This window comes from Stegodyphus dumicola, chromosome 4, assembly GCF_044657685.1.
Source record: "Stegodyphus dumicola isolate Sdum_Otavi_A_Nest chromosome 4, ASM4465768v1".
NCBI classification, from domain to species: Eukaryota; Metazoa; Arthropoda; class Arachnida; order Araneae; family Eresidae; genus Stegodyphus; species Stegodyphus dumicola.
Window position 1 is genome coordinate 209889059 of NC_140771.1, and position 26570 is coordinate 209915628.

Below are 26570 nucleotides of genomic sequence, written 5' to 3' on the forward strand. Positions count from 1 at the left end.
AGTATTTTGTCTACAATAGAAGCTGTAATGATAAAGTACTGTTTTGAGGCTTATTCGTAAAGACGGTTGATATGTGTTCTGTCAACCGTTACATCATAGATAAAAATAAAACAGCGCATAAAGTGTTTTGCATATAGATAATAAAAAATACATGTTATCACCTCGTTAACCCTTGCATACATAATACGCTGTCTTATCTTATTTTTGAGTACCTTCATATTCTTAACACTTAAATACATCTGCCTGACAAAGATTTTAATAGAAATGCTAAGGAGTATTTAAGAGCATATCGATTACTAGAGACTTTGTCAGAGACTGTTTATACACCTAATATAAGTAACTAGAATCTCCTACAAAAAATATTTTAACTTATACTGTGTAGCAACAAATATAGTAACTTGGATATGTTCCGTATATTCAGTAAATTTCAGTGTAGTATTTTGAGCGTGAAATGCGTTCACTTATCTGTGAATATCATATATTTAAACTATTTTACTCAACATTTCAGCTACGGATGTGAAAATTTACTTTTTTTCCTCTTCATGCACCATCCATTTGTAATTGCAATAGGCAATCAAAATGTTTTATAAACTAAGATTTAGACCGATATATAACTGGTGGAATCACAATTTTAATACGCATTTTTTCTTGTTGGTGAGCAGCCATCTGAATTTGTAGAATTATCGGAGAATATTTTTCCCCAGAGCCGACAAAAAAAAAAATGAGAAATCAGATATTCCCTCGCTGGGATTCGAACTTCTATCTTTCGACTGCTAGCTGGTCGTTCTACCATTTACACCACACCAACACACAGTGGAGAAGGTCAAAATGTTTTATATGTTACTGCACTTAGAAAGCATAAGGGAAGAGCGGAACGAGGCCCAGTCGTCCATATTCAGATGGTGAATTAATTGTCCATCATATTTTTTTCGAGCGTCCCTATATTATATGTATCCCTATATTATTCGAGCGATGTATTATATTTTTCGGAGTACGGCAACATGAGAAGTCAGGGATTGCTGTCGCCGGAATTCGAACTCCAGATCTTCCAAATGGCTATCTAGATACCCTACCAGTTACATGACGAGAGCATATAATGAAAAAGGTAAAAATTCCTTAATTTCTCTAACAATGCCATGTTTTACTAATCTCAAGATGTAATACTAAGTCCGAAGTTTCAGTGTCTAGAACTATTGCAATTTGGATTAGACGCGCAGCTACTGAAAACAGTTTTCATCTTTTGTTGATAACCATTGAGAAATCCCCATCATCATTCTTTCTCTTAACATATAAGCTGATAGAGATAGATAGACAACTGTTTGTATATAATTTTATTATGAGTTTCGTATCATTTTTTTATTTACATTTCCTTATTTATGCAACTAAAGATCTTTCCATACTTGATATCTTTAGAAAGTGACTCAAAATAATACTTCCTCCGTCCCAGATTAGTTGCTACATTTAGGTCGAAAATTTTGTCCCAAATTAGTTGCTACATTTCAAGTAGATGAGTCATAAATAACTTTCGATGCAGTTTAGTAGACTAACACCAGTAAAATTATATATCAATTAAAACTGTTTTATTTGCGATTAAAATTACCACAACTTGGTATTTTCATTCTCAGTTTGTACTTTCCACAAATGCAGCAGTTTTTCTGGGACAGTTTTTTTTGGAATCAAATTTACAGGATTCTCACGCCCTTAACCGACGCTCCATTTTGTAGGGAATCTACCGCCAGCATATCAGAAAGATCCTGTTTTTGTGATTAAGGCAAAGCCTCCAGGGCTGTCTGCCTAAGGGGTGGGATGCCTTCGGGAAGGACTTTCTAAGGGAATTTGTTTCATATACACTAGAAAGATCACTAAATTCACAATTCATTAGCTAGAAGATAGTTTTATGCGATTACTGATGGAAGAGTCCTTACAAAATGGGACATGGCTTGAAGGTATGCAAACCCTGGATTTTTTAAATTTTTAATTTTTTGGTGCTAATTTAAAGAGGGAATAATTGGTAAGTAAATGTTGTTGATTGATAACGTTGCACCTTAAAATTTCCAAAAAATGTTCAGACGAAATCATAAAATCGTCAGTATCAATAATGAGTACAAAAATATTAAAATGTAGTAACTAATCTGGGACAGAGGAAGTATAAAATTAGTTATTTATCCAACTACAGATGGGAAAATAGAAGCACTCTGATTGAAAAGTACCAAGCCCTTATTACCTCTTTATGTGTTTCAAGATAATCCCATCCTTCCAACTCCTGTGTATTCAGAGCTAATAATTATTGTGAAGTATAAACTCTCATTATTCCTAAACATGCTTTGGTAGTTCATGGCAGCTTTTCTATACGTTTTTTCTTGTGGGCATGGGGATCAATGGTGTCAACTGCCATATACCTGGTATATCATGTCCAAAGACAAAATATGACACAAAAGACATGAATATTTATGAATGTACAGTATTGTCGGGGAATTGTGGTTTATAACTATAGAGACGAAAGACTCCTGGAGAAGCTAATGGTAGCGAAATGGGGTACGAAACCTTTGATTAGGTGCTAGAAAAAAACTGTACTATCGCCTTTAAGGTGCGTAAGATCTCGGCTAACAATGGCTGTTTCGTTCTTCTTCTTGGCCATGATGAATGCTTGATCTGATCTAATTCCGATAGGGAGCTAAGAACAACAGCATGTTTCAACCGGAGATTTTGGAACTCTTGTTTTTGTAATAAATCGATCTGGGCTCCTCTATAAACAGTAGTGAATAACAAATGTGAAATAATACGCAGTAATTTTTATGTAAATGTTCTTGAGACATAAATGTTGTTTGAAGATTTTCGTAAGGATAGAAAAGTCGAAAAATATTATCTGGAAGTTATATTATTTTATTAAATGTTCAAATCCAATGAACATGGTATTTATTTCAAATTTTTTATTAAAAAATAGTATTATTTTCTACTGATTTAATGCTTTACAAAGCATACCTTTTTTTTAAAGTAACTTTTTTCCTATAGATATCTGATTGAAGCTCAAAACCTCTGCTCAAACGGATGGGGCTGCCCAACGTGCTAGTGTGACAGCGCAATTTCTACCCCATGTTAACTGCCCCTCAACGTCTGGTAAGTTTAATTATTCAGCAACTGATATAAGAGTCATAATATAGTAACTGAAATAGGATTTGTAGGCGTTATCCCGCTGTCTAATGAAACTTTTCCCTTTAAGTCGCTTACATTATAAGAAGAGCCTAGCTAAACAAAAGCAAAAATTTAAAATGACTAATAAATTTCAGTACCTCTAATTAATTTGTATAGAAATTTTACTTAACATTTTTTATAATTATTGTTTTAGGAATATTTTGAATTTGACCGAGGACTCAAAATTATGCATCACAGAAAGTGCAGTTGATTTTTTTAATATTTTATACATTCGAAAAAGTATCCAAAGGCAATTGTTAAAAACTAAGGAAGAAAGCGGAAACCCTTGAGATACAATTTCACTGAAAATTTTGAAACATTAAATGCAATTTTTTTTTAATTTAAATTTTTGACGTACATATTTTCCTGGAAAAAAAATTTTAAACGAAAAAAGAATCTTGTAAAACTACAGAGATTTTAGAATAAACAATTCACTTGTCATCTAGAATATTACTACATGTAACTCACAATGGTGTAAATTAAAGAATTAGTGTAACGTCTGTTATGAAGTTTACTTTCATACTGATTTGTAGCTGCAACATATATAAAAAAAAAATCTGATGTGTACACCACATGACTTCCTTGTACGGAATGTTAAATTATACGCATTTTTTTCTTGAATTTCATTTAAATTGATTGGATTGAATTAAATCTACTTCGTCGACAGCGCATAAACCACAATAGAATAAATGCACTCTTTAAAATTTACTATATTTTTTTACTATAACGACACTCTGAATGCACAAAATTTATATCATTTGAAGAATTATCGTTGCCACATGTTCTATTCAAACACTATAATAAAGCTAAAACGATGTATGAAAGAAATTAAGCAAACAAAAAAGAAACAGTTTTTCACAGACGATTTAGTATTTCTCATTCAATTAATTCAATTCTCACTTCGCGACAAGGCAAAAATACATAAAAACTCAAAATATCTGCATTAAAAATTACGAAGTAAATCTTAAACACTTATTTCCTCGAAAAAATTCCATAAAGGATTAAGCATGATTTAATTCTCAATAATAAATGAAGGCGTTATTTTTGTGTTGTGAAACTTAGTCTCTCTAGATTGGCAACAAGTTTACAATTCTGATGTTTCAAATGTAAACAAATATGTATGTCCGCCATGTTATTTAAAACTTAACAAACAGCTTTTAAATTGTTGATAATTGTACAAATATTGCTTCCAGAATTACGAAAGGCATAAAAATCTTAACCGGAAGATAAAAATAACATAATTCAATCATTTTTTAAGCCAAAAATGTACGATTTACAAGCATATAAGAGTAAAGAAACTGAGATCACTGAGCTTGGTAACAGAGTGGCTATATATATAAATATATTTATATACGTTTGGTACGGCCGATTGCAACCAAAATACGAGGTGCATATCTACATGTTATATCAGTCCTATATACAAAATTCCAACGTTCTGAGGCTACTCGTTTTTGAGTTATGCGAGATACGTACGTACGTACTTTCGTACATACGTTCGTACATACATTCGTACAGACGCCACGAAAATTTCTCTTCAGAACTAATTTTAAAGCAGTTTTATAATTTTTTTGGAGGAAACGAGTCTTTTATTCTGTCCTTACGTACAGATATCACGCAAAAACATCGTTAAATTGCTTTCGATAACGGTCAAAATGGATATTTTCGTTGAAATATGTTGTCTGAAACATTTCGCGATTACAATACTTCCTTTTTACTTCGTACAAGGAAGTAAAAACTTGAAGCTCGGTGTTGGAAAGTTATGGTTTCTCATTTTGTATTTGTGATAATTTGAAACAAATGTCTTTATCACAATCATTAGGTACATAATTAATCATAAGTCATTAGGTACATAAAACTTAAACGATTATTATTTGCTGAAATATGTAACAACGTCAGAAGCATCTTTTAGCAATTTCAACATCGCTGTAAATGTTCAAAGTAATTATTAATTGGGTATAATATTTTAAAGCATAACAAGTAAATATAATAGAAATTGTACCAAATAGACATACTAGTAAAAAGCAAAATAATACTGCAAAATATTAAGAAGTATGTTTACTGCTTTCACAATGCCTTATTTGTTAAGCAACTACGGTTATAATTTTAAAAAAATTAAATTGTATGTTACATCGAAATACATAGTTTGGAATTTGCAAGTCAGCACAAAAACTAAAGATTTTATATCTTGTTCAATGGCAATACTTTCTGGGTTTCGTTAAAGAATAATGTTCGGGCAGCATAATGTACCGTCACGTGCAGCGAGCCAACTACTCACAGAAATTGAATGACTCTGCTATAGACATTCCTAAGGTCAACAGTACAATTTCTTTTAAAAAAATTCTACTTTTAATTTCGAAATGCTTTATACAGAAAGATTAAAGTTTTTCTGAAGCTATAGATGTAGCAGTAGTACAATTTTGAAAAGTTGCACTTTTTATCGTTCTGAGAAATCATGAAAGTTTTACACACTTTGGTGCAAAAATCAGCAGCATTTATGGCCTTTTGTATATCTCAAGAATCATAGTTTTCTTCTTTCGTAGACTGATATTTTAAATCTATGAAATGTTATGACTGAGATTTACCTTTTAAAATACTTCCAAGGGCTCCTGTAGTGAATATGTTTTTTCTTTCTGTCATGTAGTTCCTCTGAGAAACTGAAATCATTCATTTTCTCATCATTTAAAATATTCATTGTTATGAAAGAACAAAAATTAAAACTTCATATTCAAATATAGTAAATAGTACATTATTTTAGATACAGAGTTTTACAAAGAATTTCTGTCACGGTTTCTTCAAACGAAATTTCAACTAACATTTAGTGGTATTTACTTTGCGTATTGCGATAAGTGCGTATGTTTACTCTTCTTATTTCAAAATAAATATTGTTTTCATTATGTTGTTATTCACACTGGAAGTTTTTATCTGTTTCCATAAAGGAAGAGGGTTTTTATTTCCCTTTGCTATTTTTTTTTCTTCTTTTTTTATAAACTTTCTAAACATCCAGGAAGCGAACTTTTTTTCCTTCACTACTTGAGACAACCTCTTAAACAATCTTAATGAATAGTGGCCAACATTACGCAGAGATGGCCTTGTTCTTCTAGCTGATACGCAGAGCGGTTCTTTCTTAGCACGCTTTCAAAGAATACTATCGACGAAAAAAACTTTTATCAATGTCCCTATTATTCAAACAAAAGTATTCTATGGTAATTTTTCATTTTAATCAAAAGAAGTGAATGAAAACATGAACAGTTAAATTTTTAACTCTTTGTAGAGAATTCTTGTCTCATCAGTTCTTTATGAAACCTTTCTTACCAGAATTCGAATAATTATTCCCTTTTTTTTTAAAAAAAAGTGATTACCAAAATTCGTTCCATTTATATTCGGTTTGGTGTAGCAAAGCAATTTTCAAAATTAACAGTTGCTAGATAGAACAAACCAGTTGTATTTTCTCCGTACTTTCTGCATGCCTTCGTGGTGTGAAGGTAGCACACTCGGCGCGTATTCAAGAGGTCTAGGTTCTTGTCCCGGCAACGACATTTCACATTTTTCACGTCTCCTTCTTCCAAATAACGTAATGACTCTACAGTGGCGCTCGAACTCAAAAAGGTGGTGGATAATGATTTGGCGACTGCGTCCCCTAATCCCCAGTCTCCCTTTAAAAGGGGTAGTATATAAGGTATTTTTCTCTCCTTTCTGCATGCCTTCGTGATGTAATGGTAGAACACGCGGCGAGAATTCGAGAGGTCCAGGTTCGAGTCCCGGCGAAGGCATTGCACATTTTTCACATCTCCTGCTTCAAAATATCCTAATGACTTTACAAGTATTCTGGTATGTAACATAGTAAAGCATGTTATCCTATTCGGTACGGTAGATGATACTGTTTGCCATATCGCTAGCCCGGGGTTCAAATCTTGAACAAGGAAGTTTGCGGTTGCTTTGGCTCCTTTCTCGCTAGCGGAATTATCGGTTTATTTTCTGCTCTGCAACATAGGCAATACCCAAGCACGACAAGTACTTAACGAGCAGGTACGCAGTCACTCAGAAAATAAGTATTCAATAAAGTAATTATCCACCAGGTAATATTAATGTTAATATTAAAATAAGATTATCTCAAACTATTTCTTCATGAGCGCTGTATTTATTATAGCTACATGCAATCTTATTTTCAAGTGTTAAAATTTCTCTTTCGATACTGAATTAAATTTTTGAAGTAGAAATAGCGCATTATTATTATTATTATTATTATTATTATTATTATTATTATTATTATTGTGATTATTGTGTGATTTGAGTTTCATGGAAGAAATTTTTTTTCTTGGCACCAATACGCTGGAATGGCTTCAATCATTTCGAACTCTTTCTGTGCCTTCATTTGCAATTTACAATTTCAGAGCACGGAAAGTTCCTGGGATATAGGAGTTTGCATATTTTTCACCTTGATTTGGGATTTACATTTTCAAGCTACGGCTACTTTCAAGCTTGTTCCAATTTATGTATCTTCCTCATCACAATATAGTCTCTTTCACGTTTTGTTTTATAAAAAAGTTTCTTGTTTATATATATTTTGTATGTCTACAGTTATTTTATCCTCAAATAACAGAAGCGGTTACGTCTGAGACGTAATTGCAGCAGCTTTTATCCAAAAACTAAACTGTAAAGTACTAATGGAATTAGAGTTTAGAAAGTTTCGAAGAATTTCTTTGATCATCCATCTAATTCATTTCCAAGGTTCCACAAAAGCTTTATCGGCATCTGTTAAACATGTTTTAAGGAAATCGGATAGCCAATCATGAATCACCTATGTCACCATAAAGAATTTTATAAAATCTTCAGTCGTCGCTGTATTGTAACAATATTTTGAAGGAATACCCAACCGATGAATAATTTCATTTCTGTTCCATTCTAATGAGTAAACGTCTCTCCGTTGTTAAATATTTCGCAAAAATGATTTAATCAGATCTAAATGTAGTTGACAGCACTAAACTTCAGGATATGGAATATGTTTTTCAGTTTAATTTGTAATTAAAGATAAATATTCGAACACATTTTCTAAATCTATCTTTTTCTGATCAACTAATTAATGGTTCAAGTGGCATAAAACGGATGGGTGCTATGACAAATCATATTTCAGAAAATATGTGTTATTAACATTTTTGTTTTAAAGCATTATTTAAAAATCAGTTCGATTCCATTTTTTCCATTGTAAATGTATCCAGGAATGCTTGTAATTGGTGGCACGCTAGGTTTTTGAGGTCAGTCGATTTCATCGTACATTACTTGAAGCACCTCCAGCGTAAGTTCGTAACACTACGTGTTTCTTTTTGTATTTTATATTGCTAAAGATCTTTTATGTTAACCATTAAGATATTTTTTTCTCGACCTCACATGGTAAAATCTTATGGGCGGAAGAGTTGTTCGAGGACATCTGTAACTCCACATTTGACTGCTCAAATTGCATACTTTCTGTTACCTTCAATTTGTGTTTCTAAGATGGATGTTTGCCCTTGTTTGAATTTATCTTTTATATTGCGTACAGCAGTCTTTAATTAGGCTAAAACTAGCTCAAGAAAACCATTTTGGAGTGAACTAAGCTGGATGGTATTGAGAAAAAGGTACGCCTACCCACAAATTCGTGTCCCAGACACATGTATGATAAACATTTCTATATTGAATTTTTTATTCCGCTTTAAAGTGGCTGTACTCGTATAACATATTCATTGTGTATTTCAAGAAGCTTCTCAGAGGTCATTAACTAATGCAATATCATGCATGAAAAGTTACCAGTTGATGCATGAGGATAGTTGATTAATTAGGGATAAAGAGGCTCTTTGATGAAGAGATAAAAAGAAACCGGCCTGTAAACTTTCCTCACGTTTACGCTAAATATGGGGAAAACTGAAATATTCTGCTGCAACCAGAACGCCTTAAGTCGCAATATTAAACAACATATTAGCGATAACAGAAATTGCTTTTGGAATGAAAAGATTGAATCTTTAAAACTGAAAGATGGTTCATTTTGGTCCTTTCTGATGAAATTTAATGGAAATGTTCTCACCGAGTTTCTGATTAAATGTAGCTTTGTGTACTATATTATACGAGTATGTATACAAAGCTATATTTAATCAGAAAATGTATATGTATCGGCTTCTGTATGTATGTTATGTACCTACTTCTCTAAGGAATTTTAAAAGGCTCATATATTTTTGGAGGCAACGAAAAGTAGTTATAACAAGCAAATGTGCAATCGTCCGACTTGCGGTTTGAATTCTATATTGTTGATCAAGTTAACATGTGTTTGCTTGCTCTCTCAGCTAGAAGCTGTGACAACTTCGATGCTTTTGTATTATCTATAACTTTAACCCAAAGAAATCTTCATGTTTAGACCATGTTATTAATATGAAGCTTGAGAACATTCCTAAAAAATTGTGCTTGACAAACTTGATAGCATTTTTAATGCATGCCTCTAGGACTCAAATTTCTGTCAGGCTTGGAAAATAGAAAATATATTTGCCGTTCAAAAAGAAGGACAGCACCACAATTTTATGTAAATCTAGAAAACTCAATTAGGCAATTAAAAAAAAGTCTGAAGTAGGAACATGGTGTGAGAGACAGAATGTTATTACAACTCATAAGATGTTATAAACCCATAAAAATCAAAACGGCTCATGATTCGTAAATACAGATAAAAAATATAATTACAGCAAGTTTCTTTTATGGCACAAACGTAGATGTAACGTTTACGGTTAATTCCTCTTGGAAGAAATATTTTGAGGAGGTTGCTCCTACAGCATATTGCGCAACCTTGAAGCACAAAGCTAGTCTTGCCAATAGCTCGAAATCAGATCTTGATACATCTTAATAATTAGATAAATAATTATGTGTATCTCTCCTGCTTGGCAAATGATCCTCACAGGTACATCCTTATAGTTCAGAAACTACAAAATACTTTTCTTCGAGTTGTTGCTGGTGCAACTTATTTCATTAGATATGATGCCCTACACAAAGATCTCAAACTGCTTACTCTTCATCAATTCATTAATAAAGAAAATGAAAAATTATGTAATAAAGCTCGTTTAACATTAGTAACTTTGCAGACAATTTGGGCCACGTAATTGTAAAAGAAGGCTTACATGTTAGACCTCATGCTAGTCAACTTCTCATTAACTCTGTTCCGAGATATACATTTTTTTTCCTGTACGGAATTATGTTAAATTCTAGTGCAACTTTTCTCTCAAGAGTTTTCTCTTTCTTTAAGTCTGCACATGTTCTTATATAACTATTAAGGTTTTTTGCATTTGTCCGATAATCTTGCATTTCGTGACTTTTGTAACTAGAAATTGGTACATGCACTGTACTTACCATGTACATTATGTCCTCCCCCCCCATGCTCGAAATTCTTGGATTTCGAATAGATGTCACATCTTTTTAAGAAAATTCTGCGAATATTTGATTGTACATATTTTAATTTTAAAACCAAACACCTGAAATCTAAAACCGTTTAGTTAATAAACCTCTGACGAAAGTATAGTTATCTCTGACGTGTTATTTAATTCATTATAAAATATTACTTCAACGTATACTTTGGTGAGCTATATATCAACAGGGTATGTTTTAGCAGCGGACAACAGGATATAAATCAATTTTACTTCAAGTTGAAAGAGTTAAACTTTTTTATTTCGTCTCAAAACTAGGCATCTATAAAATAATAGCAGAATAATTTTGAATCCTATTAGATAAGCTGATTGTACGTCAAGAGTTTTAGTGATTTTAGGTTTTTAATCTATAAACCAGAACATTATCCCCTATCATAAAAAACGTGATTTGAATAATCTCATTTTTGATAGTGAGGAAGGATAAAATACTAATTATAAATCTCATTTTTAAGGGAAACGCGTAAACACTATGTAATACACGGATGTAATTTATGTTCGAATCTCTCCCGACTTTATGAATGCAGTGCAAGCTAACTAATTTAGAAAATTCTACCGCCGGTAACGTAAAAGAAGAATGCTTGATTAATCACGCTGTAGAAACTCAAAGAGGAAAGCACGCGAGTTGGCGTGATTAAAAGCTCTAAGCGTCGAAAATTGACAGTTGCACCATTTTTATTTTTCGCACTCTTCAATCGGCATTGCTCGTGAACTGTTGCTGTGTGTTCCTTGTTGATTCTAATTATAATGGAACAACTTCAACGTCCCTATTTCATAGAAAAACTACAGCTGCTTATTTGAACAACAGCTGACGTCATGAATATTACAGTTGATCACTTTTTAATTCGTGAGAGGACTATTTGATTTGACTGCAGCCAGATTTGCTGATTTGTTTAAAACATCAGCCAACGTCTAACGGAAAATTAATATTTTATTAAAACCACAAGGTTTGGCTTACAAAGAGATTATGATTAAAAATGAGAAGTTGGAAACTGATAATAAAAACTCGTATTAACAATCCTGGTGTAAAATCTCTTTTAAACCACGATTTTTTACTGCGAAAGTAGGTCTCTACTGATTTACTTTTCTTGCTTCAGTAATTCAGCGTTCCTAAATTATCCACAGGTATTTTATTACTCCTAATATTTAAAAATATCTGCCAGTCGGAAATTATAGGAAGCGAGAATAGACCAACAAGCGAATATTTTGTTGGAAAAAGGTGAAGTAATTTTTGGTCTTAGTTGAAATGTTATTATTGTTATACTAACAGTGCAATGTGAAATGGTGCTGCAAGCTGCAATGTTGAGATGTCTAATGCGTTCATTTGGATCAAATAAATTTAACAGCATTTTTCATTCCCTTTCTTCATTCAAGGAGCGAGTAACTATTCTTCTTGGATTTCTTTGAAAAATCATGTACCGATGATGAATTTAGCTGTATAATCAGGTTACCTTCTGACGTACGAGGTATGCAGAGGAATTTGCTAAACTAAAGCTTATTCTCGAACTTAAGGTTAGTTAGTATGTTTTGGATTGTTCCAGAGACAAAGTTCAACCTTAGATTAACATTGGTTCATTTTGCGATTCGGTGGAGCATGGCATCATACATCTTCAAAGAGCAAAACTATTTTGCGTAATTTATCTGAAAAATGTGACCGTTATCAGCCGAGCACTTTTTAATCTTTTTTTTTTTAATTTATTCACTTAAATATATCCAAGAAACTTCTGCAGTTGATGAATTCGAATTCCTTGGATCAGTTTAGTCCAGGGTTTCTTAAACTGTGGGTCGCGACACCCAAGGGGCCGCCAAACGTTTAAGCAGTTTTGATATTTCTTTAACTTATTATAATAATTTTACAAATACCAAATATTTGTACACAATGTATCTGAAAATAGATAAATGTAAGATAATACAGATAAAGAAAAAAAAAGTTTCAACGCACTCTTTTTATAATATAAACGTTCATTTTCTTTCCTTTGCGCGTGACGCTGTCATTTCATCTGTTACTTATTTAAAATTTTCATATTGTTCTATATCTTAAAATTATAAATTAAAGTTAATGACCTAAAACTGCAATAGTATAGTACAAGAGAAAAAAATGACAATTTCACTCACGTGTGTGATGGATTTTCGCACTACGTATGGGGTACAACAAAATTTTTGTAAACATTATGGAGTTCTGGGGGTCGCGAAGAAATCTCAGTGCTAAAAAGGAGTCGCGACTGAAAAAAGTTTAAGAAACCCTGGTTTAGTCTATTGTATTCTAAAAATTAAATTTCAGGATTTTTAATTTTAATCCATTTTTTCCAACAACCGTATTTCGTTAGATTTTTATATACCTGTTTTTTATTTAGCACACAGTGTACAATAATTGCGCGGCAATGTCCAAATTCTCCAAAACATCTTATGAAACAGACCGCATCCAGTGAGATCAGTTGTAAATATGTTTAAATCAATACCGAGTCAAGTTTTAAACAAATTCACTATTTCAAAATGTCACAAACCAACAGTCTTATCACACTACACCAAATTACAAATCAAAGAAAGTTCTTATTTCACACGGTTGATGCTTATTGTTTATCTAAATCAAATACACTTTACTATCTTTTTGTGTTGTCATTCAGTGTTAGAGAAAGTGCCTATTCAGATCGGAATAAACGGCATCACAATCATTGCTCCTTTTTCTAATTTCTATATATTTTTTTTTATTTTGTCAATTTAAATGACGAATTTCCTATATCGTTTAGTTTATTTTAGCTTCTGGAATAATAATAATTCATTGTCAATTTCTTCGGAAATGCACTGAGTTCCCCCCTCCCGTCAAACCAACATTAAAACAGATTAATGTTGATTTTACAGTTGAATTTGGTTTTCATTCATACATTTATTTTCGTGTTTATTTTCTTGTTATGTGATTCAAGAACATTTTAAAGACTAATTTTGAAGTGTTTTTGTTTCTTTCAGATAATTTTATAGAGTCGGTGTTCTTTGGTTGCATAAACTGAGTTTAAATTTGTGCAAACGTAGAGAGAATTATCGATGTGTCTAAAAAGAACTGTAAAATCTTATTTTTTAACAAACCAGTTATTAAATCAGCACTGGAACATCTTGTGCTTCACAAAATGAGCACTTGTGGCGATGTAACTTAAAGTAACAATTAGGTTCAAGATTTAAAACTTAGTAAACAAAGATTACGCATTTGATTTAACAAGAAGGGGCTCAAATTTCTCACCAGTGTAACAATGTCAGCGTTTAAATGTCGACAACTATAAAGCAAAGCCGAAGAATAGAATCTTATCTGAGCTAGCAGAAATTAGTAACGTGGTCTGGAGAGTCAGAAACACGCTCTGTGTTACAATCCAGAAACCTCAGCTTAAATACTGTAAAACTAAATTTGCGTTCTGGGAGGGAAACTTATAGAAGATGTGAAAATAAAGATTTAAATCATAAAATAACTGGTTATGTAAAATTATAATTACCTACAAGTTTTAAATTAGAAGATTGATATTTGCGATTCTCTTTCAAAATTCATTTAGTATAAATACGTAAGTATATAAAATCACGAAATTTAAAGTAAACAATGTATAAGCGGCAACAAAAGCAATTATCTTAGACAGTCTGAAACTGTAAAATGAATTTACTACGCAAGATTATGTCAGTCATAAGCTTCTCTATTATAGTCTAAAATCGATACTTATCCTACGGAGAATTCAGTTAGGAAATTCTCATCGGATTCCTGGAAATTGCACAATGATCCTTTAATTCTACATAATATTTTACAAAATATAGTCATTGCAAACTGCAGATGCTTTCGACACACACATACATTGCTTTACAAGTATTTCAGGCAGCAGAGAAACTGCTCGGTTCTGATTTGCAACTCCCATTCGAAATGAATTGTAATCCCGGATTATTAGCATACAAATATGAAAATTGCAATGATTATGTTCATTTCTTGAAAGATTTAACGATTCCACTAAGACACCATACTTAAGGTAATTGGAGGGCTGATGTTAAAGCGTATAAAATTAAACAATTGTGAAATGAAATTTATTTTCAAGAGCTTACAAATAATTCGAAATTTCTCTCTGTGCAGTTACAATATTGAAACTTGAAGGAAACGTATAAGAACAATAACCAGAATAATATCTGCAGTGTTTAGTTACAACATTAACCAGAATAATGCCTGCATTGTTCAGTTAGAATATTAACCAGAATAATGCCTGCAATGTTCAGTTAGAACATTAACCGGAATAATGCCTGCAATGTTTAGTTAGAACATTAACCAGAAAATGCCTGCAATGTTCAGTTAGAATATTAACCAGAATAATGCCTGTAGAGTTCAGTTAGAACATTAAGTTCAGTTAAGAGCATTAACCATTGGCTAGAACATGTCTGTAAAGATCCGTTAAGACCACTACAGGCAGAATGCCCAGTTAATTCTGAATTTTATGAAAACAGTCTCAGATTTTGTAAGAGGTGTCGTATAAATAAAATCCAACTTTTTAGATTTGCATTTTTATTTCTCAGAGATATTATTGCAATAAAAAGGGATTTTTATATTTTATTCAATAGCCCGTAAAACGTGCCATATGTTTCGAATAAAATTCGCGTATTTATTTAAGAATAAATTTACTAATTTATATTATTTTTAATGCCAATTTCAGTCGAAAATTCGATATCTTCAACCTGATTTTGGACAGAACTACAGAACAAAAAGCTTGGCTTGAAGATTAATAGTTTCGTTTTTTTTTTTTTTTTTTTTTGAAGAGTTAAGAAAAATCTACTTTTATAAAGTTATTCAAATTAACCCTATAGAAATATTAATTACGCATATCTGTATAAATTTTGGTCGTTAAGTTATGGGATTATTTGCCTTTGTCACTTTTTACAGCAAAATGAATGTTTTACGATTTGGAATTTTTTCTCTTCATTGCTCATATAAAATGTTAGACGTTTTATCTGCAGAATTCATCCATTCGCAGCGTCTTAATAGTGTATTCAGAAAATTTTATATTTTTTTAGGTGTATTGTGAATGGAAGTACGTGTGTAGGATAAACATTAAAAATAATAATGCTTGCAGCTTGTTGCTCAAACAGCTTGCACGGAAGAGTTCTCATAGCAGTGTTTCTCACAAGATGCACATTTTTCACATCCACTGCTTCAAAATAATCTAATGATTGTGCAGCGGCGCCCGAACAAAAAGGGGTAGACTATAATTCGTCACCACTAGAATTTGGCGATTGAGTTCCCTCATCCTTAGTCACCCTTTAAAAGTGGGAGTATACAAGGTATTTTCTCCCTCCTTTCCGCATGCCGTTGTGGTGTTCACACACACACTCGACGCGTATTTGGGATGTACAAGGTTCGATTCCCGGCGAGGACATTGCGCATTTTTCATATCGTCAAAATAACTTAATAAATCCACAAAATTTATGCGGCTGAATAAAGCTGAAGTAAAAATAATCATGAAAAATACATAAGATATTTTGGCTCTAAAGGGTCATACAGTATATAACAAAAAGTATTTTTAGGATTCTAATTGAGTAGATGTTTAAATAAATGCTCTTCATAATCTACAACACTGACAGGCGAGATATCGCTTTAGTTTGAATTAAGATGACAATTTCCGAGAAGGTTAAAATAACATCTTTTTAAATTTTAAATTTAACGAAAGGCACCGCTTGTGTTTGTAGACATTAGGCATTTTAACCAGGAGATGTGAAAAATATGTAATGCCCTCGCCGGGACTCGAACCTCGGACCTCTGGAATACGCACTGAGTGTGCTTACCATACACCTCGAAGGCATGCTATGAAGACGGGAGATAATACCTTATATACTCCCCCTTTTAAAGGGCGACTGGGGATTAGGGCACCCATTCGCCAAATCCTGGTGGTGGAGAATCATCACCTTCCACCTTTTAGTTCGGGCGCCACTGTACATTTATTAGGTGTATTTTTTGGAAGCAGGAGAAACTTGAAAAATGTGCTTTGCTCTCGCCGACACCTGCCGAACACCTGCTTTTGTGTAGCTAACGTACAGATAAACATAATAAGTAGTAGACAAACATAATAAGTAACAGATAAACACAATGAGATAAATATAATAAGTTCTGGGAACACGATGTTATTATGAACTGTAATAATGATACTAAAGAACTGTCCACGGGGTTATTACAGTTATAACAGTTTATATACAGTAGTTTACTTAAGCTGGTTCAAATATTTTAACGTCGGCTAGTAAAAATGGCTAAAGCCGGAATAATGTCTTGCAGAGCTGGCGGTAGGACGTAAATTTCAAGTAAGGCTGCCAGAAGCTGAGTCTTATTTTCGGGAAAATATGGTAGAACAGATTTATCAGAAAGATAGTAGTATAAAGATTTATCAATACCTCTATACTAATTAATCCTCTAATACAAGCTAAGAAAGTTTAAATTAAATTTTGAGAACAACAACTTTATAGAAGAAAAGAGCGTTGATTTTTTTTTTCATGCTATATCTCATAATCGTAAAAATTATAAATGACAGGTATATTCTTTCAGCGATAGGCGAAATTACTAATAAGGAATAAATACAATGTATATTTCCCTTGTACAGCTAAGGTAATATTCTGAAAATGTTTAGCCCGTCATACAAATTTATTCAAAAATAATATTGATCATAGCTGCATCAAATAACTACTCTTAAATGAAATTGATTACCTCTCCATTTCAAACTGTTGAGCACTCGAAGTCTGAAGAGAGAGTCTATTACATTTAAACTGCGAGCATTTAAATATTCTCCATTTTCAATTATAGTCCTATATTCCTTAGGTATCAATCCCTGTCCTTAATCTCTAAACTTTTTTATCGAAATTTAAAATGGCTGTTTTCGTGTTATTAATGTGAAACAAAGTGCATAAACGAAATAAGTTGATGAACGAAGAGAGGGCTCCGAATGTTTTCCGACTGAGCTATCATAATGCTGATTTTAATATTTCTGTATTCTCGCTGAAAGACATTTTTCGAGACAAACTGGCGAAGTAAACGCCTTTTCTTGAAGAACTGTATCGGTTCCTTCTACACTTTTTTAATGTATTTAAAGAAAGAAACAGCAGCATCCAGCAGTAAACTGGCAGTGACGAAGCAAGAGAGATAATGCAACGTGTTCAAGATGAAATCTTGGTTTAGAATGATTTATTTTCGGTTCGATTAATAATAACTTTCTAAAATTATTGGCTGAAGCCCTATGGAAGTATCTGCATCATCCTGCTTTGTGCAAGAATAATACGATATGGATTGTTGAAATGACGCAATTTGGAGGTATTTATCATAAGCAGTTATCATTTTTAGCACGAAAAAGAGACAATTTCCAGTTAAAGAATTATTCTAAAATTAAAGTTAATATTTTTAATTTACGTGTTTAGATATATAAATATACACTCGTGTGAAAAATTAAGAGAATTTGTCAATTATGTCTACTTTAACGAAGAGTATTGAACCAAAAATTCTAATTTTGCCGACTAAGAAGTATGTAAATATTTACAGTCGAATACACGTGCCTATCCGCGGAACTGTGATTATTGAGGAGATATAAATGCACAAGAGGTTATTGCAGATTTGTGTACTCGTACTCCTTCACGATATTCGCCATATTTAACGAAAAAGATGGATAAATGTTTTAAGGTTTCCAGTAAAATGAGTAGCTACAAACGTCTGGAGGACGGAATGAGATGGAGAATTGTTGACAGACTGGAGGCAGGCCAATCTGTTAACAATGCTCCATCTCACGCGCAGGTCACTGCAGCGCTCCATGTAACCCTCAGTGTCGTCTACAATTTGTAGAAACAGTTTTAGGACACATGATTCATATCGAGAAGACCTGAAAAAGTTCGACCACAAACAAATGAATTTCGTTATTTGGCACCTCCAGCGTGACGACATAAAAATATTTTCAAATGTTTTCAGTGTGTTTGTTGCTCACATTGACGATAAGTTTACGAGGTCCCACTTTGTTAGTAAAATTGTTTTACCAAAACAGCCGACACTTTCGTAATGTATGGCCTCCTCAATCGCCAGACTTCAATCCATGCGATCTTTGGCTTTGGGGGCATTTCAAACATCTGGTACGCCGTGACAATCCAAGAACTTTATCTGATCTTAAAGTCAGCATTTCACGCCGCCTGCTGAACATTTCCCAGCAAACATTTCGTTCAACTGTAGAATATGTCATCTTGCGATTTCAGATGGTAGCTGAAAATTATGGCTGTTACGTGGAACACGTTTTTTTTATAACAGAATTTGTAAAATTGTAAAACTATTGTAAAGGTGTAGGTAAATGTATAATTTGCCCTCTAGTAACACTGTTTGTAACAAATTTGTTTTCATCTGAAAGACATTCTCCGTCACAAAATTTCACAATTTTCTGATCACTGGTTTCGCTTGTAGGCAGCTTTGAAATAGGGTTCTTTAATTATAGACACTCTGTACAATGCATAGGTAAAGTAGATAATCATTCTCATATTTTCTACTGTGTCTAAAAACGCCAGGCAATCTATAAAATGCCGAAGTATTCTAGAGAATGCCAGAGCTGCATGCATTACCAGCAACATATATATATATATATATATATATATATATATATATATAGTATGTGTGTGTGTGTGTGTATGTATGTACATAGAGAGAGTAAGAATCAACTTGAAATCAAGTAAGGTACAAAAACACATGTAGATTTTACATACTCTGACTTATATAAATATTACATATTTCTCATCATGAATTCTCAAGAAGATGAGAACAACACTTCCAGCATCACAAAAAGTGGTTACATACAAGCATAATAATTTTTAAGAGAAAAGGCAGGATAACTAAAACAGCGTGAAGTAGATAGCGCGATGTAAATCGATATTAAATTGCAGCGAATACTTAACGGCGTTATTAATAATGTCAATATAATATCGGAGTGAAAGTGGTATTAATTTGATTCTCCACATGTTATCTATCATAACAGTTATAATCTCCGTATGGTTACTGCATAGTTTTAACGTAACTGATAAGCGAAAATACTATTGTAGTTCGTCCACAATCCGTTGCTGTAAGTGCTGTTTTAGCACTTAATAGTAGCATTTTTATTATTGCCCTTACCGACCCAAGGCACTGTGGAGGGAAAAATATCAGTCAAAGAGCAATGGTGAGCAAACACTTCCAGATACAAAAGAAAGTAACAACGGAAACCTCTAAGTGTGAAAAAAGACTCTATTAGGACATGGAGATATAATATAAATAGTGGAAAACTATTGAATTCCCAGAACACAGAGGAACAAATTGCAGGAGAAACTGTCACAGAAATATGCTTTTTTCGGCTTCTAATAAGTTCAAAAACCTGCACAACTATGTTTTGGGGATTGTGATACTGTCGTAGCAGTTAATTGGCTCAGAAAAGGTGACTTTTGTACTCTTAATTTTGAATACTATTTAAATTAAATGGCACAAAATTCTTAATTTTCCACAATAATAAAAATTTGATATTACAGTTATTCAATATAGTCTGCCTACATCAAGAAAAGTAACATCAAATCCAAATTTTAAGGTGCGAAAAGGGTAGTTTCTTAAAGTTTATTTTTTAAATATTTAGTTTCAATAAGGAACTTTGAAATTATTTAACTGTAATATTTTCATATCTAATAATTTATGCACACTAATTTTTAAAAGATAAGTGGCCAGAAATCAAAGCCAATAAAATTTGCGTACAACGCGAAGGAGGCGGGGGATTTTTTATCTAACTTTTAAACTTCAAACTTGAGAATGCAAAGAAGGTTACACTTTCAAGGTCATTGACTTCCGAAGCAAATTTCACGTTGATTGGAAGTTGTTGTTTCTATTTTCTTTGACCAAAATGACAACCAATAAAGAAATTCCTTTAGTTACGAGACAACTAATTATCAAATTGGGAGATGAAGGTAAAACTCTTCGTTATATTGGTAAAACCATTGGAAAACCATTTTCTAGTGTGCAAAGAGTTATTCAAAACTATCTTGAAACTGGTAGTCTTGCTGTAAAACCAAGATGTGGGAGACCGAAGAAGCTAACGCAGAGAGAAGAAAGAAAAACTCTTTTACGAATTAAACAAAATCCTAAATTTTCTGCTGCAAGCATTGCAAAAGACATTTTTTAACTGGCAACAAGGAAATTTCTCCTGAAACTGTACGAAAAGTGCTGCGAAAGGCCCGATTATCATGGACGCAAACCTAGGTCTAAGACATACATTTCCGAGACAAATAGAAAGAAAAGAATTGCTTTTGCCAAAACACATTTAAACTCTTCGCAGGACTTTTGGAACAATATAATTTGGTCAGGCGAAAGTAAATTTACAATTTTTAAAGTTAATGGCCACCCTATTGTATGGAGAAACCCAAGAACAGAACTGAATCTGAGAAATTTAAATTCAACTGTCAAACATGGAGCTGGCGGTGTGATAGTATGGGGGTGCATGTCGTCGAAAGGAGTTGGAAATTTTCACATTATTGATAAAGTCATGGATAAGTATGTTTACCTGGATATTGTGAAGAAAAATCTACGAGACAGTGCCCGAAATTTAAACCTTTCTAATACCTTTATTTTCCAACAAGACAACGACCCGAAACATACAGCTAAAATTGTGAAGGAATATCTCTTCTATCACACTCCAGTACAGTTACTCCTCCACAGTCACCAGACCTCAATCCAATCGAACATTTGTGGGCAAAATTGGAGAAACGAATTCGAAAACACAATATTACGTCCTGAAATGAGCTAATTAGTAAATTGCGGGAAGAATGGACGAAATTTACGTCGGATGACACTGAAAAACTAGTTCAGTCAATGCCCAGACGTCTGCAAGCTGTTTTGAAGAATAAAGGATATCCTACAAAGTATTGAAGTAACGTAAAAAACTCATATTTTGCTTTTTTTTTTTTTTTTTTTTTTTTTTTACGCAGACTTATTGGAAGGAATTTCTGATTTTTTTTTTGACAAAATATATTTTTGAAAAAATGTAAAAAGTATTACATTGATATTATTTATTTTTATTTTAGCTTACAATTTTAGCTAATAGAAGAAAAAAATGCAATGATTAAAGTACATTTTTCTATGCTTTAAGTGTTTTTTTAATTTCAAATTTAATCTGTACGCAGACTTTTGTGGCTAACTGTATTTATTAAACGCTGCAGGGTTCTACTGTATCTAGAAGCTTGTGTCAAAGTCCTGTAAACTCTACAAGAACGATAGCGAGATATCGTTTCAACTAAAACGACTCACAAAGTAGTGAGAAGGTTAAAATAACTTTTTTTAAAATTTTAACTCTTAAATGAACGTAAAAGCATTACTTGTGCGACAGATGAATTCCCACTACTGCTGGTATCCAAATCAACATAACAGAAAGTAAATTGCATCGCGGATAACGTAGTCTGAAGCTCTTTAAAATAAACTACTTAAGCTTATTTAGATAGTTAACGGGGCGTAATTTAAAACATCGGCTAGCAAGACTCTAAAGCCGGAATACCAGTCAGAGCTGATGATTGTAAGTAACAAATAGATGCTACTTAGATTACTAATCTAAGCTTAACATTCGAAAGCTCAGCTTAAATATCCAAAACAACTAATTTACATTCTGATGACAGAAAGGAGTTCTACGGAAAGGAGAAGCTACAGTAAAGGCTTAAATCATAATAATTAATTAACATAAAATACCTTACAAAGTTTCGGAGAAGTGGGAAAGGAAATACTTTATCGCCGATTTAGGTAATTTCTCTATGGTTATTGTTAAAGCTATTCTTGTAGAAACTTATAAAACAAAGTATCAGCTCCCCTTAAAAAACTATAAAATGACTTAATACTGAAATAATATAATAAACAGAATCTAAAAATAGCAATTTTAAATATTTTCCAGTCTTGAAATAAGCCCTTTCAAGCAATACTGGTACTCTCTGTTTAACCGCATTCCTTATTTCAATGTTTAATACAGCTGATGTCTTTTTGACGTATTTTCTAATACATATGCCACAAAATTTACTTCACCTAATCCCTAGTTTTTTACGACTTAGCTCACTAGTATTTTTACGATTCCTAGTTTTTTTTAACTGTGAACCTTAGCTTTTGCAACTAAGAACATGGAATTTGCGCAGGACCTTTATTTTGTCACGTTTGACGTACCTCCAGGATGCACAACTGCATATTTCTGCCAAAAGTATTAAATTTAAATAATAACATAGGAAATGCGATATAAAATAAGGGAGGAAAACATCGGTGTTAGAACTTGGTATTATAACATTAGAGGTGCAGAGAAAAATTAATGAGGTGTGTAGTCAGCCGTGACAAAAATGTCAGGCGAAGATTTGCGATCACTTTTCATGCTTCGACTGGCCAAGGGTTTCTGCTGTGAAAAAGTGTATTCGCGATTAATAGTGTCTTGAAGCTCCCTATGAATGCAAGGCGGGAACTGTGCCTTGCTGAAAATAGGCCTCATAATGCCTCTCACACTTAATTCGGGTTGCTCCATACGCCGAATTCCTTCGCCCTCAAGATAACCGGCCACTGTTAGGAAGAAGCTGTAACTGATTGCACACATAACTTGAGATAAGAGTATAAAACATCATCTGTATAGATATCAGCATTCATAGTTGCACTGTAGAAATATGTAGCTTAGCGCAATTGGTATACTGCAGTCACAATGATTTCTTCACCATTGCCAACTGCCCGCATTTCGCAGCCCGACTTAGTGAGAACCAAATCATGGGTTTTTCTGCAAACAGTCTGCTTTTATGTAAGGTATATCTGGATAGTTTAATTCCTGCAATTATAGCGAATTCTCTAGCAATATGAGCTGACATCAGTTGTCTATTTCGTTTAGTACTCATTCCAAATAACGATCTTGGTAGTCTATTGTGTCACAATATCTATATTACCTGCATATATCAACATTGTCTTTAATCTTTCGCTATGTACTGTTTCCGCATCGAAATCTTCCACTTTCGCAGGCGAAACCTTATATAGCTATTCGCGTTTATTGTAGAAATTAGAATTCGAAGCACGTTTTGCACTCCTTTTCTCTCGTGTCAAAAGAACAGGCGCACAGGTGATAATGTTAATCTTGAGATGATAACCAATGACCTTTGATAGACTTCGTTTAATACATTTAACGCGAAGCACTGTTTTTACAGGTGTTCCTTTAATTTTTCTTACCATTGTACATGTAAAATAACACATTTGTGTTTAACAGTTATTTGAATATCCACCAGCGATAACAATGTCAGTATCGGCATGATAGAATTGTTTTAATCCTCCTAAATTTTTTCTCAGCACCTGTGAACTAGAAAGATAAGAAAAATAAACGTTTTACGCCAATTCATCAAGTCGCTGTTAGAGATTTGGTAAATCAGGAAGTACCAGAATTTCTAGAGTCGAAACACATCAGTATAAAATTTTGATCTTCTTGAGAACGGAAAGACAATATGTCTGCGGTGGTATCTGTCGATATTTACTGCAGCTTTCATTTTCATTGCTATATTTTGAAAGATAGTTTTTGAAACTACTGAGGTTTTTGGCTGCATCTTTTCTCAGTCGTAAAGTTTCAAAAGGCTGTTTCATAATTGTGAAATTTCGTCCTTCAATTACGAGTATTTTTTAATGTTAAAACAATTCTGCGCCAAGGATTTACAAAAGAGCTACAAAGAAAATCGAAACATAGGAAGTATAACTTTACCTCTGAATTTTAAAAACTGTAAATATTTAAAAGGAGATATTAAATTAATTGTTATTAGGAGTTAGTTGTATTCTTTCTATTGATAAAGTTAAAAAAAAAAGCGAAGCAATTTTAAATGGGAGGATAACCTGAAATTCGAGGCGTGAATTTCCGCCTGCATGTTGTAAGACATGTAACTATATTCGGCATAATATATCACTGGTGACAAGTTTTAGGGTAGCTACGCAACATCAGTATTATTCATCAGCATGGCTTGGCAAATAGCTGATTATGAGAGGTGCTGCTAATTTCACATCACTGAAGGTCTTACAAATTATATCAAGTGCATAATAACTGGATTAAAAATTAGATTTAGAAACATTATAAGGAACTTTCTCCCTCCTTTCCGCATGCCTTCGTGGTGTAACTTGACACGTATTGGAGGGGGTCCAGCGTTCGAGCCCCGGCGAGGGCATGCTTTTGTCACGTCTCCTGCTTCAAAATAGCGTGACCACTCTACAACATTATCACCATTTCTTTGGCATTTTAATGTTAATAAAATTCTATAGACCAATATTTGTATTTTTTTGTCACGTTGCATAATATTCCGCTGTTAAAGCGTTAAGTGAACATGTATCCGAACTTTCACATTATAGCAATACATGCTTATCAATACTTTTTTCTCCTTTTAAAATAGTTATGCTTTCCTATAAATGCTAACCTTTCTAGTAATAAAACTGTGTATAATATATATTGTTTATAATATTCATTACATAATGCGTATAAATGGTAATTTATTCGTAAAATATGTATAGCATAAGAGTTATGTCTAAACGCATGCATTACAGATCTTGACTAGATAGTAATTTTTTTTATGTTTATAATGTATGCCTTAGTTTTTTTTTTTTTAATTAGACGAAAGGGAGGGATGCCCCGTGGAGGTATTTTTAAGGGAAACTGGTTCGTATCCACGTTACCCATGAGAAAACCACGAAAACGTCCATGCAGCCAGCCCGTTCGCCGGAACTCGAACCACTGACCGAACTACCAGTGTTTAGCGACTTATACCGCTCAACCACTGATGAGCTTAGCGAAGAACTCGATACATTTTCGAAGACAATGGATTATTTTAAAAGAGTCTAAACCAAAAAAAAAAATATTTTAAAATATTAAAATTTGGAGAACGTTTCAACATTTTAACTCTTATAGGAGGAGAATAATATCGATAAAATAAAAGATCTTGATTTTAATAGATTGCGATAGCCATGTATATGGTGTTCTTTTCGGAATAATAATTCATTAGCTATGCTTTTCAGGCATTTTAATAGTCCCAAGAGTAGTTAATCATTTATTTTTCCTCTGTTCTCTTAACTCTTTCACCTTTTCACAGTTTTAATTAGAAATTGGGAAAAGAATTCTTCTATTCTCTGCACTACCAGTAATCTCGAATTCTAATGCGCAACACAGACGATTTTCTCTCGTAAAGAAAATCTTTAATGCTTAAGTCTTTAGCGAAAGGGAATGTTTCTCTAAGGTTAGCCGCCGCTGGTTTGGAAAAATGAAGTTAAACGAAGTAAATTCAAGTGTCTCGCAGATGTTTTGTTAGAACATGTTGGACACGCAAACGATGCAAATTAAATAAGTATTTATTTACGTGTTTAAGCACGTAAAAGGAAAATTCTCCTTTGCATCGCTTATTTGTTTTGTTTTTCAGTGCTTTGTTTATCATATAATTTAATAACAGAGGTGGGGAGAATCCTAAATTTCTTCAAATGTTTTGAATCTAGAATCTGTCGAGTCCTTCATGAAGGAAAACTATTAAAAAGCAATGTTAAAAGTTTTTAATTAAAACGAAATTTAAAACTCACTCTTAATGCTAAGCAAAGCTGAGAATACAGTTTTTGAAAATACTGTTATATTTATTAAAAAGTTGGAAATTAAATTTGGTAAAGTTTCAGATAAGTCTTGAAATTTGAGGTTCATTTTCCAGCGATAATTTGGCACATTTCGAATTTTTTTACATTCCTCTGTATATTTTTCGAATGAAGCAAGTGTAGATAAGAGCTGATCAATTCAAGAATTAATACAAATAAACACTAAACGTTAAAGTTTTGTTTCTTCCCAGAAATTTATACGGCATCATTCAGGTCCATTAAGAGATGATACTAGCAATTATGGTTCACCGAAAGTGCAACAGTCATCTTAACTAAATCTTCTATTGGATTTAAGTAAAACTGATCTTTCAAAA

At 32.9% G+C, this 26570-nt stretch overlaps 1 protein-coding gene across 3 annotated transcripts in view; it reads left to right on the forward strand.

Moving 5' to 3' along the window:
* The window catches only part of LOC118182699 (cadherin-like and PC-esterase domain-containing protein 1), a 522776-nt gene that overhangs the window by 181535 nt on the left and 314671 nt on the right, over nucleotides 1-26570 (forward strand). For all 3 annotated transcript variants that reach the window (XM_085815937.1, XM_085815938.1, XM_085815939.1), the window contains one exon: nucleotides 3013-3117. In XM_085815937.1, the coding sequence (XP_085672063.1) occupies nucleotides 3094-3117 (24 nt within the window). In that variant the 5' untranslated portion in view covers nucleotides 3013-3093. The remainder of the gene's footprint in view (nucleotides 1-3012; nucleotides 3118-26570) is intronic.